We start from the raw sequence: 12,847 nt of genomic DNA on the forward strand, positions 1-12,847 counted from the left end.
GCCTGCAAAATATATTGCAGTTTTACATCAATAAAGTGGCAGATTGTGAAGAAAAGTTAAACATTACAGTTGTTCTAAAAATAAATCCCTTCATGTTCAATGTTAAGGTCTTAGTCATCAAATAATAACTATAGTTTAAATTTAGACAAGCATGGGTTATTGAAATGAGTAGTTTAATCTGTCATATTCACTTCACATTCTGAGCCTATTTTATTGTTGGACATAATATGTGCAGCCCCGATGAAGTGTGTCATCTTCCTTATGCAAATTCAGTTAAGTTAAGTGTCTTCTATATGTCGCCATGGGCCAAACAGTGAGCAGTTGAAGTGATATATATCTCACTGTTGACTGCTCTGGGTCGCTGCTCTGACACGTTACTGTATACGAACACGCCCGTCAATGAAGCAGGGTGCAATCAGGCGCATTACAGTGATGCAGAGATTAGCGGGACGCACTTAAAAGCATTTCGATGTGAGGTGTGGCAGACAGTTTCTCAGCACGCCTCGGGGAACATTTCAGAGGGTGATGTCCAGGAGGAGAGAGAGTCATTTACCGTTATAGAGACGAAGGCAACACACATTATCCCCACAGCGCTGCAGGTCCAGAGCCTCCTCAGGCCCCTCCAGCACTCAACCAGCACTTTTCTTTCATTATCCATTGTGTCAGCAGCAGGCTGTAAAACACACTGCGATATGTCGGACGTTTCAAAGAGGACCTACAAATATGATTGAATTTGTATGTCCCAGACTTGTTTTTGAAAACTCTAGAACAATAGAAGCAACTACAAAAACCTAACTTTATAGGTTTTATAACTCAATTTGAATACCTAGCATTATGTTTATGAAATATTGTACACGTTGACCTAGAAAAATAGGAAAGTTGCGAATACAAAAGTACTCTACTTAGGAATGACATCGTAACCGACATACTCACAATGGGAAAAAAAAATCACATCTGGAATTAATTGGAAAATGGACAAATTCAATAAACAAACAATGAACAAAATGGCACTTTTATTTTGGATTTAGTATGTTTAACCCCTCTTTTTTTGGATGCCACCCTCTTTTTTAGAATGTTATTTTAATCTTTACTTGTCTTGTGTTCTTTCTGGTGGCACCCGACTTTTTTATGTTTAATAAAATAAATAGTAAAAAGTACTGTATTTAAATTAAAAAATAGATATCTGTACTTTATACTTAGTCAATTTTACAGTGGATACTTTTTACTTCAATACATCTTAGAGTAGCTATTTGTACTTTCTACTCAACTACATTGTTGAACTGGACAAAAAAGTAAAAGTACTTTTCTTTATTTTGAAATGGCCGTGGGGTTATTTTTAGCACGCCCATGTACTGTAGTTTGGGTTTATGCTCCAAATTTAAACAAAACAAAATATTCAAATAAAAACGGCTTGAAAAATTACAAAATCGATTCAGTTTTTGTTTCTGTTGAACAAAAATCAGCACATTCTTTCTATCTTGATCACTACTTTTGACAATATAAATGTCTGAAATACTTTTTCTCCTGTATTTGTACGTTTACTTCTTCCACCTCTGAGACCTAGTGATTTCTACAGAACAGAAGAGGTAAGCAGAGAAGAGAAGCAAGGAAACAACATTTTAATATAACATAGTTTCTTTCTCTTGATCCCAGTATTTGTCTGCATCTCACCTGACCTAGCCTAATTACTTATATTATAATCATTATGTTAAGACTTATTCGCACCCTACATTTGATACCAGACATACTGTAACTTTTGCATGCCACAACCATCCACATTTTATCATTATCTTAAAGACTAGACACAAAGGCATTGTCCATATCTGAGGGCTGCTTCAGAGTTTTAAGTTAACCCTGAAACGCTTTTGACAGCCAAGCGATTCTCCAGGTTTCAAGGACGACTTGTCAGGGGCCCTTTTCGGACTAAAAAAGCCTGTGAATCTCATTTGTGTCCCCTCCGTCAGCCTTTGAACCACCCCCAAAACTAACTACCCCGTCAACACAAGGAATATCTCTCTTTCGACTGACGGGGAAAACCAATGTGAGTCTTTTGGAAAGTCGGTGACCTCAGTGAAAGTAAGGATTTCAGAGATGATGAAAAGCGTGAGTATTGAGAGAGGCAGTAGTTGGCTTTTATGTCATAGTTTACATACCAGTCTGGATTCTTGAAGCTGTGCAGATGTGGAAGGCCAGACCATCATTACAGGGGACACATTGTCATACAAGCACTACAGTGAACAGTGTGTAAGTCTCCACTGGCTATGAGCGCTGCTTTAGCTGCGGGAATTCATCCAGTATTTAACATTGTAAGAGGGAAATAATGAATCAATACTGACAGGCAACAAGACAGATCTTTATGTTAGAAATACATCACTTTTACATCACTTCTCTTTATATTCTAAGACAGATTTATTGCCTGGTGATGTTTAAAATGGATTCTATAATAATAACTAATAATTTTCACATTTTACACTTTTTTACAGTGAGTGCTAGACAACAGAGTATATTGTTAGTTGCAGTAGATATACATACATATATTACCTTCTTGATTGCATTCGTCTGCTGAGACACTTAAGGTGAGACGTTGCAGGCAAATAGGAAAACATCTTGTAAACTGCAGAAGTTTCAGAATGGTGTCTTTAACTTTAAGAAACAAAATGTTTTTTGTTTTTTTTTCATAATTTAAAGCTTTTTAATGTACAGATTTAAGGCATTTTGTGTGTAAAAATGGACAAAATTACACATATTTGGGACATTTAAATCTGAAAAATGGACACAGCCAGATTTAAATATTTGTTGTTGATTTATTTGACATATTAAAAATAAAATAAAAATGTACACATGGTATTTTAATATATTTCTTGAGTAAATTGGATCTAAAAAATTGCCTGACTATAGCTCAGAAATAGGTATCAACAATTAAATAATGAATAAATAATAAAACATCTTTAGGAGAAGACTGGAAAACGTATGAAAGCCTAAATGTTTAGAGAGCTAAGTGACCAAGTGTCTCGCATTAAGGCCCTTAACTTAGGTCAAAAAATGCATTGATTTACTATAACAAATTGTGCATACAGTGACTTTGTTGGCCAATATGTAAATTTACTAATGGGGCCTGTATAGTTACATCTTAAATAACTAGTTTTATGTTGTACTTGCATAATGTCTCTGTCCTCATCTGGACTGTTGTACATCCTGTGTTGACATTGATCTGACAAGTCTGCAGGACTTTTGAGTAGAAGACAAGGATTTGTCCAGACATAAGATAAAGTTTAATTTGTTTTTGGACATTTGTGGGGGAGTATGTACAGAGGCAGTGGTAGCAGCAGAGAAAGCATGACAGACTCTAGACATATTTGATCAATATAAAGTAAGCCCCCATAGTCAGATAAATTATCATTTTAATATTATCATGAAAACATTTTCCTTGTATCTTTTATTTGCCTGCTCCGTTTAGAAAATGTTTCATGACATGAGACTCATGATACTTTTAAAGCCTGGAGGAGACAAATTGTATTGCAAAAGCAGGTGTAGACAGAAATACTTCCTCTGGATACTTTTATGTGATTTGTGTTGCCTTGAAACAGAATTCAAGTACTAGATGCATAACATTGTGGGACACACAACAACTCTTGTTACTTGTTACTGTTCTGTTATGTTTTAGACTAAGTTTCACATCAGATTCCATACCTAGTGCCACATCTTTATTTGGTTTTATGACTGGCACATAGAGTTGCTTATACTATACATACACTATGTATGTGTATCAGTTGAATATTGACTTCACACTGCATATACAAGGTGTATCTCTAAGACGGAGTCCTCTGCACACGTAAAACTCATCCACAGATCTCCTCATTGCTTCACACTGCCCCAGGTACATTTCCAGATGTGGGTTTGGATTTCACAACCTGTGTCATTCAAAAGCAAAGCGTGAAAACCAAACACCATTAAAAACCATTCTTGTCTCATTCATCTCACAGCTGACAGTGAGTAGTATCCTAAGAGGTTACTTTTGCAGCCTGAGCTCGATTTAAGTCAAGGCCAAATGGGATCATGAGGTTTTACAGAGCGGGCGGCTTCAGTGACGCAGGGCTTTGCATTGCCTAATAGATTCATTGACATTGTGTCTCTGACCTTATGTTTACAAGACAATGTTGACCTGTGAAAACAAAAAGGCCTAATTTGAACTACAGTATGTTACTGTATATGTGTGTAGTATGTTACTGTATATGTGTGTAGTATGTTACTGTATATGTATGTAGTATGTTACTGTATATGTATGTGTGTAGTATGTTACTGTATATGTGTGTAGTATGTTACTGTATATGTATGTAGTATGTTACTGTATATGTATGTGTGTAGTATGTTACTGTATATGTGTGTAGTATGTTACTGTATATGTATGTAGTATGTTACTGTATATGTATGTGTGTAGTATGTTACTGTATATGTGTGTAGTATGTTACTGTATATGTATGTGTGTAGTATGTTACTGTATATGTATGTAGTATGTTACTGTATATGTATGTGTGTAGTATGTTACTGTATATGTGTGTAGTATGTTACTGTATATGTGTGTAGTATGTTACTGTATATGTGTGTAGTATGTTACTGTATATGTATGTAGTATGTTACTGTATATGTATGTAGTATGTTACTGTATATGTATGTAGTATGTTACTGTATATGTGTGTAGTATGTTACTGTATATGTGTGTAGTATGTTACTGTATATGTATGTAGTATGTTACTGTATATGTATGTGTGTAGTATGTTACTGTATATGTGTGTAGTATGTTACTGTATATGTATGTAGTATGTTACTGTATATGTATGTGTGTAGTATGTTACTGTATATGTGTGTAGTATGTTACTGTATATGTATGTAGTATGTTACTGTATATGTATGTAGTATGTTACTGTATATGTATGTGTGTAGTATGTTACTGTATATGTGTGTAGTATGTTACTGTATATGTATGTGTGTAGTATGTTACTGTATATGTATGTGTGTAGTATGTTACTGTATATGTGTGTAGTATGTTACTGTATATGTATGTAGTATGTTACTGTATATGTATGTAGTATGTTACTGTATATGTATGTGTAGTATGTTACTGTATATGTGTGTAGTATGTTACTGTATATGTTACTGTATATGTGTGTAGTATGTTACTGTATATGTTACTGTATGTGTGTGTAGTATGTTACTGTATATGTGTGTAGTATGTTACTGTATATGTTACTGTATGTGTGTGTAGTATGTTACTGTATATGTGTGTAGTATGTTACTGTATATGTTACTGTATATGTGTGTAGTATGTTACTGTATATGTTACTGTATGTGTGTGTAGTATGTTACTGTATGTGTGTGTGTGTGTGTGTGTAGTATGTTACTGTATATGTTACTGTATATGTTACTGTATATGTGTGTAGTATGTTACTGTATATGTGTGTAGTATGTTACTGTATATGTTACTGTATATGTGTGTAGTATGTTACTGTATATGTTACTGTATGTGTGTGTAGTATGTTACTGTATGTGTGTGTGTGTGTATGTGTGTGTAGTATGTTACTGTATATGTTACTGTATATGTGTGTAGTATGTTACTGTATATGTTACTGTATGTGTGTGTAGTATGTTACTGTATGTGTGTGTGTGTGTATGTGTGTGTAGTATGTTACTGTATATGTTACTGTATATGTGTGTAGTATGTTACTGTATATGTTACTGTATATATGTGTAGTATGTTACTGTATATGTTACTGTATGTGTGTGTAGTATGTTACTGTATGTATGTGTGTGTGTGTATGTGTGTGTAGTATGTTACTGTATATGTTACTGTATATGTGTGTAGTATGTTACTGTATATGTTACTGTATATGTGTGTAGTATGTTACTGTATGTGTGTGTAGTATGTTACTGTATGTGTGTGTAGCATGTTACTGTGTGTGTGTGTGTGTGTGTGTGTGTGTAGTATGTTACTGTGTGTGTGTGTGTGTGTAGTATGTTACTGTATGTGTGTGTAGCATGTTACTGTGTGTGTGTGTGTGTGTGTAGTATGTTACTGTGTGTGTGTGTGTGTGTGTAGTATGTTACTGTGTGTGTGTGTGTGTGTGTGTGTGTGTAGTATGTTACTGTGTGTGTGTGTGTGTGTGTGTGTGTGTGTGTGTGTGTGTGTGTGTGTGTGTGTGTGTAGTATGTTACTGTATGTGTGTGTGTGTGTGTGTGTGTGTAGTATGTTACTGTGTGTGTGTGTGTGTGTGTGTGTGTGTGTGTAGTATGTTACTGTGTGTGTGTGTGTGTGTGTGTGTGTGTGTGTGTAGCATGTTACTGTGTGTGTGTGTGTAGTATGTTACTGTGTGTGTGTGTGTGTGTAGTATGTTACTGTATGTGTGTGTAGCATGTTACTGTGTGTGTGTGTGTGTGTGTGTGTGTAGTATGTTACTGTATGTGTGTGTAGTATGTTACTGTATGTGTGTGTAGTATGTTACTGTGTGTGTGTGTGCGTGTAGTATGTTACTGTGTGTTTGTGTGTGTGTGTGTGTAGTATGTTACTGTGTGTGTGTGTAGTATGTCACTGTATGTGTGTGTAGTATGTTACTGTGTGTGTGTGTGTAGTATGTTACTGTGTGTGTGTGTAGTATGTTACTGTGTGTGTGTGTGTGTGTGTGTAGTATGTTACTGTGTGTGTGTGTAGTATGTTACTGTGTGTGTGTGTGTGTGTGTAGTATGTTACTGTATGTGTGTGTAGTATGTTACTGTGTGTGTGTGTAGTATGTTACTGTTTGTGTGTGTAGTATGTTACTGTGTGTGTGTAGTATGTTACTGTGTGTGTGTGTGTAGTATGTTACTGTATGTGTGTGTAGTATGTTACTGTGTGTGTGTGTGTAGTATGTTACTGTATGTGTGTGTAGTATGTTACTGTATGTGTGTGTAGTATGTTACTGTGTGTGTGTGTGTGTAGTATGTTACTGTGTGTGTGTGTGTGTGTAGTATGTTACCGGGTGTGTGTGTAGTATGTTACTGTGTGTGTGTGTGTAGTATGTTACTGTGTGTGCGTGTAGTATGTTACTGTGTGTGTGTGTGTGTGTGTGTGTGTAGTATGTTACTGTATGTGTGTAGTATGTTACTGTGTGTGTGTGTAGTATGTTACTGTTTGTGTGTGTAGTATGTTACTGTGTGTGTGTAGTATGTTACTGTGTGTGTGTGTGTAGTATGTTACTGTATGTGTGTGTAGTATGTTACTGTGTGTGTGTGTGTAGTATGTTACTGTATGTGTGTGTGTGTGTGTGTGTAGTATGTTACTGTGTGTGTGTGTGTAGTATGTTACTGTATGTGTGTGTAGTATGTTACTGTATGTGTGTGTAGTATGTTACTGTATGTGTGTGTAGTATGTTACTGTGTGTGTGTGTGTAGTATGTTACTGTATGTGTGTGCAATGGTGGCACTATTCATACAAACAATCTTTTAGAGCGAGACGTTTTCTGAAGGAAAACGTTTTTAGGTCTTAAGTTCAAAGGTTGCGCAAACTCTAGGGACTTAGGCTTAGACATCCTGAGCTAAACATATTAGGTGTCTGGAGATAACAGGCTTATTAGATTATTAGGAAATTATTTCTAATTTAAATGGCTAAAGGAAAATATTCTTAATCACTCATGCCTAAATAAGTCTTTGGTCATGCGTTGCAATTGCACTGTTCCATATTATTTGTAAGCATTGGCCTACAGGGGGCGCCAGGGGTCCGTGGAGTCAGTAGATGTCACAGAATCTTCCCGTACAATCTAGTCAAAGCTGGTTTCTATTTGGTCAAATGTTCCCAGTCCTGCACGCATGCTTTAAGGTAAAACGTGGCTTGGTCGTGCGAGCAACTGTCATTTCAATTCCAAACATTTAACTGTGCGAAGAAACAAGAACGCATCCCATAAATAGCCCAAGATCCACTTTCTACGCGTCAGTCACGGCCGGGGCGAGCTGTCAATCACAGAGTGGGCGTGCCAAAGCCCCTGCTGCCCAGTGCGCACTTCGTCCAGAGACGAGGCGCGTGGAGGCTGCACCAGCGGACAGTGGTCAACTCGTCCAACAAGTGGGGACAATGTCCACGTGAATGCATTGCCCGGGAGAGCAGGTTGTATTTGGTGATCAAGCGGGGAAAATATGCAGCGAGATTCCTGAGAGCCAAAGGTCTGACTCCGTGAAGAAGAGGGAGGAGGCGCGCGCGTCAGACTCGAGCTGGAGAGAAGTTGATTCATGCAAATTCATCAAATCCTAGGCGTGCCCTCGGGCGATGGAGTCACGGGCGGAAAAGCGAGCCCTCCTCCCGGTTCATCATCAGCAACCTTCAAAGACCGGACTGCGCCGTGTGACAGACGCACTGTAGTCAGAGAAGAGACGCACTGTAGTCAGAGTCGAGACTCACTGTAGTCAGAGAAGAGACGCACTGTAGTCGGAGAAGAGAGAGACTCACTGTAGTCAGAGAAGAGACGCACGCACTGTAGTCGGAGAAGAGACGCACTGTAGTCGGAGAAGAGACGCACGCACTGTAGTCGGAGAAGAGACGCACTGTAGTCAGAGTCGAGACTCACTATAGTCGGAGAAGAGAGAGACTCACTGTAGTCGGAGAAGAGACTCACTGTAGTCGGAGAAGAGACGCACTGTAGTCGGAGAAGAGACGCACTGTAGTCGGAGAAGAGACGCACTGTAGTCGGAGAAGAGAAGAGGAGACTACGTTCACATTTACGCACATCTGGCAGCGCTTTTGAACAACTTAACCGAATAATAACCACCTGATGGATCATTTTGCAGATTCATTTTTACTCACAGTGCGTAAAAGCGCGTAATTTAAAAAAAAAGGGCAGTTTATTTAGTACCGTTTCCCCCTCACCCCTTCAGCACGATGTCAGAAGAGGAGAGCTCCGTGTCCTGCTCAGTGAGCTCTGAAAACTCCAACGTGAGCGTGCTGAGCTGGGAACAAGTGCAGCGGCTGGACTCGATCCTCACGGAGACCATTCCGATCCACGGCCGGGGCAACTTCCCCACGCTGGAGATGCAGCCGCGGCAGATCGTGAACGTGGTGCGGAGCCGCATGGAGGAGAAGCACATCCACGTCCGGGAGGTGCGTTTGAACGGATCCGCGGCCAGCCACGTCCTGCACGAGGACAGCGGCCTGGGTTACAAAGACCTGGATCTCATTTTCTGCGCCCACATGAAAGGAGAGAGTGATTTCCAGACCGTGAAGGACATAGTGCTCGACTGTCTCCTAGACTTTTTGCCCGACTGTGTGAACAAGGAGAAAATATCGCCCCTGACGTTAAAGGTATGCACCGTTTACTTGTGTACATGAGATTGCTTTGCTTTTATTTCACTTGGGCTTAAAGACCATTACGCGCGGCTTCATAGGCAATTAGATTAGTTCAGTGATAGTAGAATGCTGCTTCTCTGTGGTTAGGAAGATTAGAATAAACCCATTAAGAAGGTTATCCTGAGCTCAGGTATGTCTGTTCCACATCCAGCCAGACTAGAGGCTAATATTTAGGTCAACAGCATTAATAACTTTATGCTTATACACTGGAAACAGTCCTATACTGGCGATTACAAATGTATTTCGATGAATAACGTCTGTGTTTGTTGTGTCTCCCACTTGCTTGTTTCTTCAGGAGGCCTACGTGCAGAAGATGGTGAAGGTGTGCACTGACTCAGACCGCTGGAGCCTCATCTCTCTGTCCAACAACCGAGGAAAGAATGTGGAGCTAAAGTTTGTGGACTCTCTGAGGCGGCAATTTGAGTTCAGCGTGGACTCGTTTCAAATCAAGCTGGATTCACTGCTGCTGTTCTATGACTGCTCTGAGAACCCCATGGCTGAAACCTTCCACCCCACCATCATGGGAGAGAGTGTCTACGGGAACTTTGGCGAGGCTCTGGACCACCTCCAGCACAAGCTCATCTGCACCCGAAACCCAGAGGAGATCCGGGGAGGGGGTCTGCTCAAGTACTGCCACCTGCTGGTGAGAGGCTTCAGGGCAGCCTCTGAGACCGAGATGAAGTCCCTCCAGCGTTATATGTGTTCACGCTTTTTCATTGACTTCCCTGACATTGGTGAGCAGCAGCGCAAACTGGAGTCTTACCTTCAGAACCACTTTGTGGGCCTCGAGGACCGCAAGTATGACTACCTGATGACGCTCCATGGAGTGGTCAATGAAAGTACTGTGTGCCTGATGGGACATGAGAGGCGTCAGACTCTAGGACTTATAGCCATGTTAGCAGTGCGTGTTCTGGCAGAGCAGAATGTCATTCCTAATGTAGCCAACGTCACCTGCTTTTACCAACCTGCTCCTTATGTAGCAGACGGCAACTTCAGTAACTACTACATTGCACAGGTTCAGCCAGTGTTTGCCTGCCAGCAGCCTGCCTACTCTACCTGGCTGCCCTGTAACTGAGCCCAAGGCAGGGAGGGAGGCACTCATTTAAACTGGCAGCTCTGCCAAACAGCTCAGAGCCTTATAAAGGAGACTTAAGGGAGCACAATGTTTTGCATCAAAGCTGTGTTTTCCTGCATACGTTTGTAAGGCTAGTGATTAAAACACAGTTGGTCTTTAGTTAAAGTGTGAATATCACATTTAGAAACTAAATTTGGACAGGAATGCAGGCCAACAATGAAGCAACAAAACGTTTGGTGTGCGTGTTGTTACACCAGTGATATGATTAGTCTGCTGTTGTTGGGCCTGAACGTGTCCAACATTATACAGCAAACACATGACAGACGAATGTGGTGAGAACACACATTTCACCTCAGAATTTGAGTATGGTTGTTTACAGACCAAAGATAGATTGTTTCTTAAGATAAAACCCAGTTGTGATGGGCAACATTAACTAAATATGAAGCTTGTGTCTGTTTCTATACATGAACACGTGTTTTGATAAGTGCCTCTTGCCTGTTGAGGCAGAAACCAAGTGAGCTGGCCAAGAATCATTTGTGAACTTAAGCTCTTCTTGGTTCATAGGAGACTCAAGGCAGTGGCCTAGACAAAGGCTCATGAATGTAAGTAACTCCTGCACACTGCAGTGTATATTTTGATGAAAAAGAGCTGTATTTTTCAGCAAGTAGAATTTTGCTGGAATTATGGGACAAGTTGCAGCAAGATTCACATTTTTCATTTTAAAATCGGAAGACTGGTGCAAAGTGCGTACATGAAACCAAACATTTAGCATGAGCTTGATTCCTGAGAGTAACTAAGGTTTACAAATGTATAAGATCATCAGCAACATAAACAGCTTCCTATAGATTCTATGGTGGTGCTTCTTTGTCATATTTAAGGGAAAATTCACAGAAACGGGCAGGAAGGTCCGGTCGGTTGGTGTGTGCTCCTAAGCTTCCGCTAAGATATTTGCCGACACCTCAGATGATGACATACTGTTTGCTGTAGCACCCGGGCAGGGAATTCCTCAGTCTCTGCTCAAGAGCTTGAGCTTGAGAGTTGCTCAGCAGATGACACATTCAGGGTTCACACATAAGCCTTTTGTGGCGTAAACATTATTAACCACAGGCTGTATTCAAAAGTAGCTTGATGCTGATGAATTTTGTTGGTTGCATGAAATCAGTAATGCATCAATATCCAGAGGATGTTCAGTGTAGTGAGAGAGAATTGAGTCTGGACAGATGGGTGCAGCTGGTGATAGGGTTGATGAGGCTTGCTTACTGTACAGCTGCTCCGAGCTCTGCTGCTCTTTAGTGAGAACAGAGTTTGAATCTGACATAACCTCTAAGACATGTTTTTATAGGGTTGCTCCACTTATGTCTGTTTTCTGTTTATACTTCATTCATTCCTATATTTGTATATATATATATATATATATGACATGCTTCTGCTTTGCCAAATCTCATAACAATGCAGTGTTTACGGACAGCAAAAAGACCAGCAACAGTTCATTGCCACGAAGTTCTTATTTCAGACTTGTGTCTCAAATCTCAGTCGATTATTTCTACTTAGGATTGGAGAGGGCATATCTAGTCCTTTATTCTAAGTGAGGTTCTAACAGCTGTCTAGTTATCTAGCTCCAGTCTGTCTGTTTTTAGTGATTGTGCCTAAATAAGATAGAGATTGTGAGTCACCTCATTGTATTGTATGCTTTGTCTGTAAAAAAAAACAATTAAAAAAAATCTATTTCTGTAATGCAGTCTTTTACAATCAACATTTAGGGATAAAGAAAAAAAACAAAAAGTGTTTTGTCTTGACTATTTTTATGATTGTTATTTTTTTTGTTTTTTTAAAATAAATGTTTGAGGCTGTTTCTGAATCTGTGATTATGCTTCAAAGGAAATGTTCTCAATACGTTTTTGCCATACTATATGTCTAAATGGTCAAACTGTATAAGATGTTTTCACCAATAAAATAGACAAAGCAAGTTTGTATTCAGTGTTATTAAGTGTGTTTGTTTTTTAAGCTTTTATTCTACTCAAGCCTTTAATTGACTGTCAACAAGAGTGATATTTAGGGGTAAAATGCTTATTCTGATCCGTAGTGATGAAGAGCTTGACTTATAGCTTAGTTAAATGGTAAAAAAAATGACCTAACCATCCGACTCTATTGGCACAACTCTCTGGACCCACTCTTCGGCCTGAAGAGTGGGTCCAGCTCGCCTCTAGACGGTCCCTCTTCTGCCTGAAGAGTGGGTCCAGCTCGACTCAGACGGTCCCTCATCTGCCTGAAGAGTGGGTCCAGCTCGACTCAGACGGTCCCTCTTCTGCCTGAAGAGTGGGTCCAGTTCGCCTCAGTCGGTCCCTCATCTGCCTGAAGAGTGGGTCCAGCTCGACTCAGACGGTCCCTCTTCTGCCTGAAGAGTGGGT

General features: G+C 39.8%; 1 protein-coding gene across 1 annotated transcript; it reads left to right on the forward strand.

Moving 5' to 3' along the window:
- The first annotated feature begins 8,866 nt into the window (after nucleotides 1–8,866).
- Nucleotides 8,867–12,422, forward strand: tent5aa (terminal nucleotidyltransferase 5Aa). The gene is made up of 2 exons (XM_072460566.1): nucleotides 8,867–9,319; nucleotides 9,660–12,422. The coding sequence occupies exons 1-2, from the start codon at nucleotides 8,900–8,902 to the stop codon at nucleotides 10,437–10,439; spliced, it is 1,200 nt and encodes a 399-aa protein (XP_072316667.1). The 5' UTR covers nucleotides 8,867–8,899; the 3' UTR covers nucleotides 10,440–12,422.
- Nucleotides 12,423–12,847: the final 425 nt, after the last annotated feature.

Source organism: Eucyclogobius newberryi, unplaced genomic scaffold, assembly GCF_026437365.1.
Source record: "Eucyclogobius newberryi isolate DKJ021-1_F unplaced genomic scaffold, fEucNew1.0.hap1 SCAF_3, whole genome shotgun sequence".
In the NCBI taxonomy this organism is placed as follows: Eukaryota; Metazoa; Chordata; class Actinopteri; order Gobiiformes; family Gobiidae; genus Eucyclogobius; species Eucyclogobius newberryi.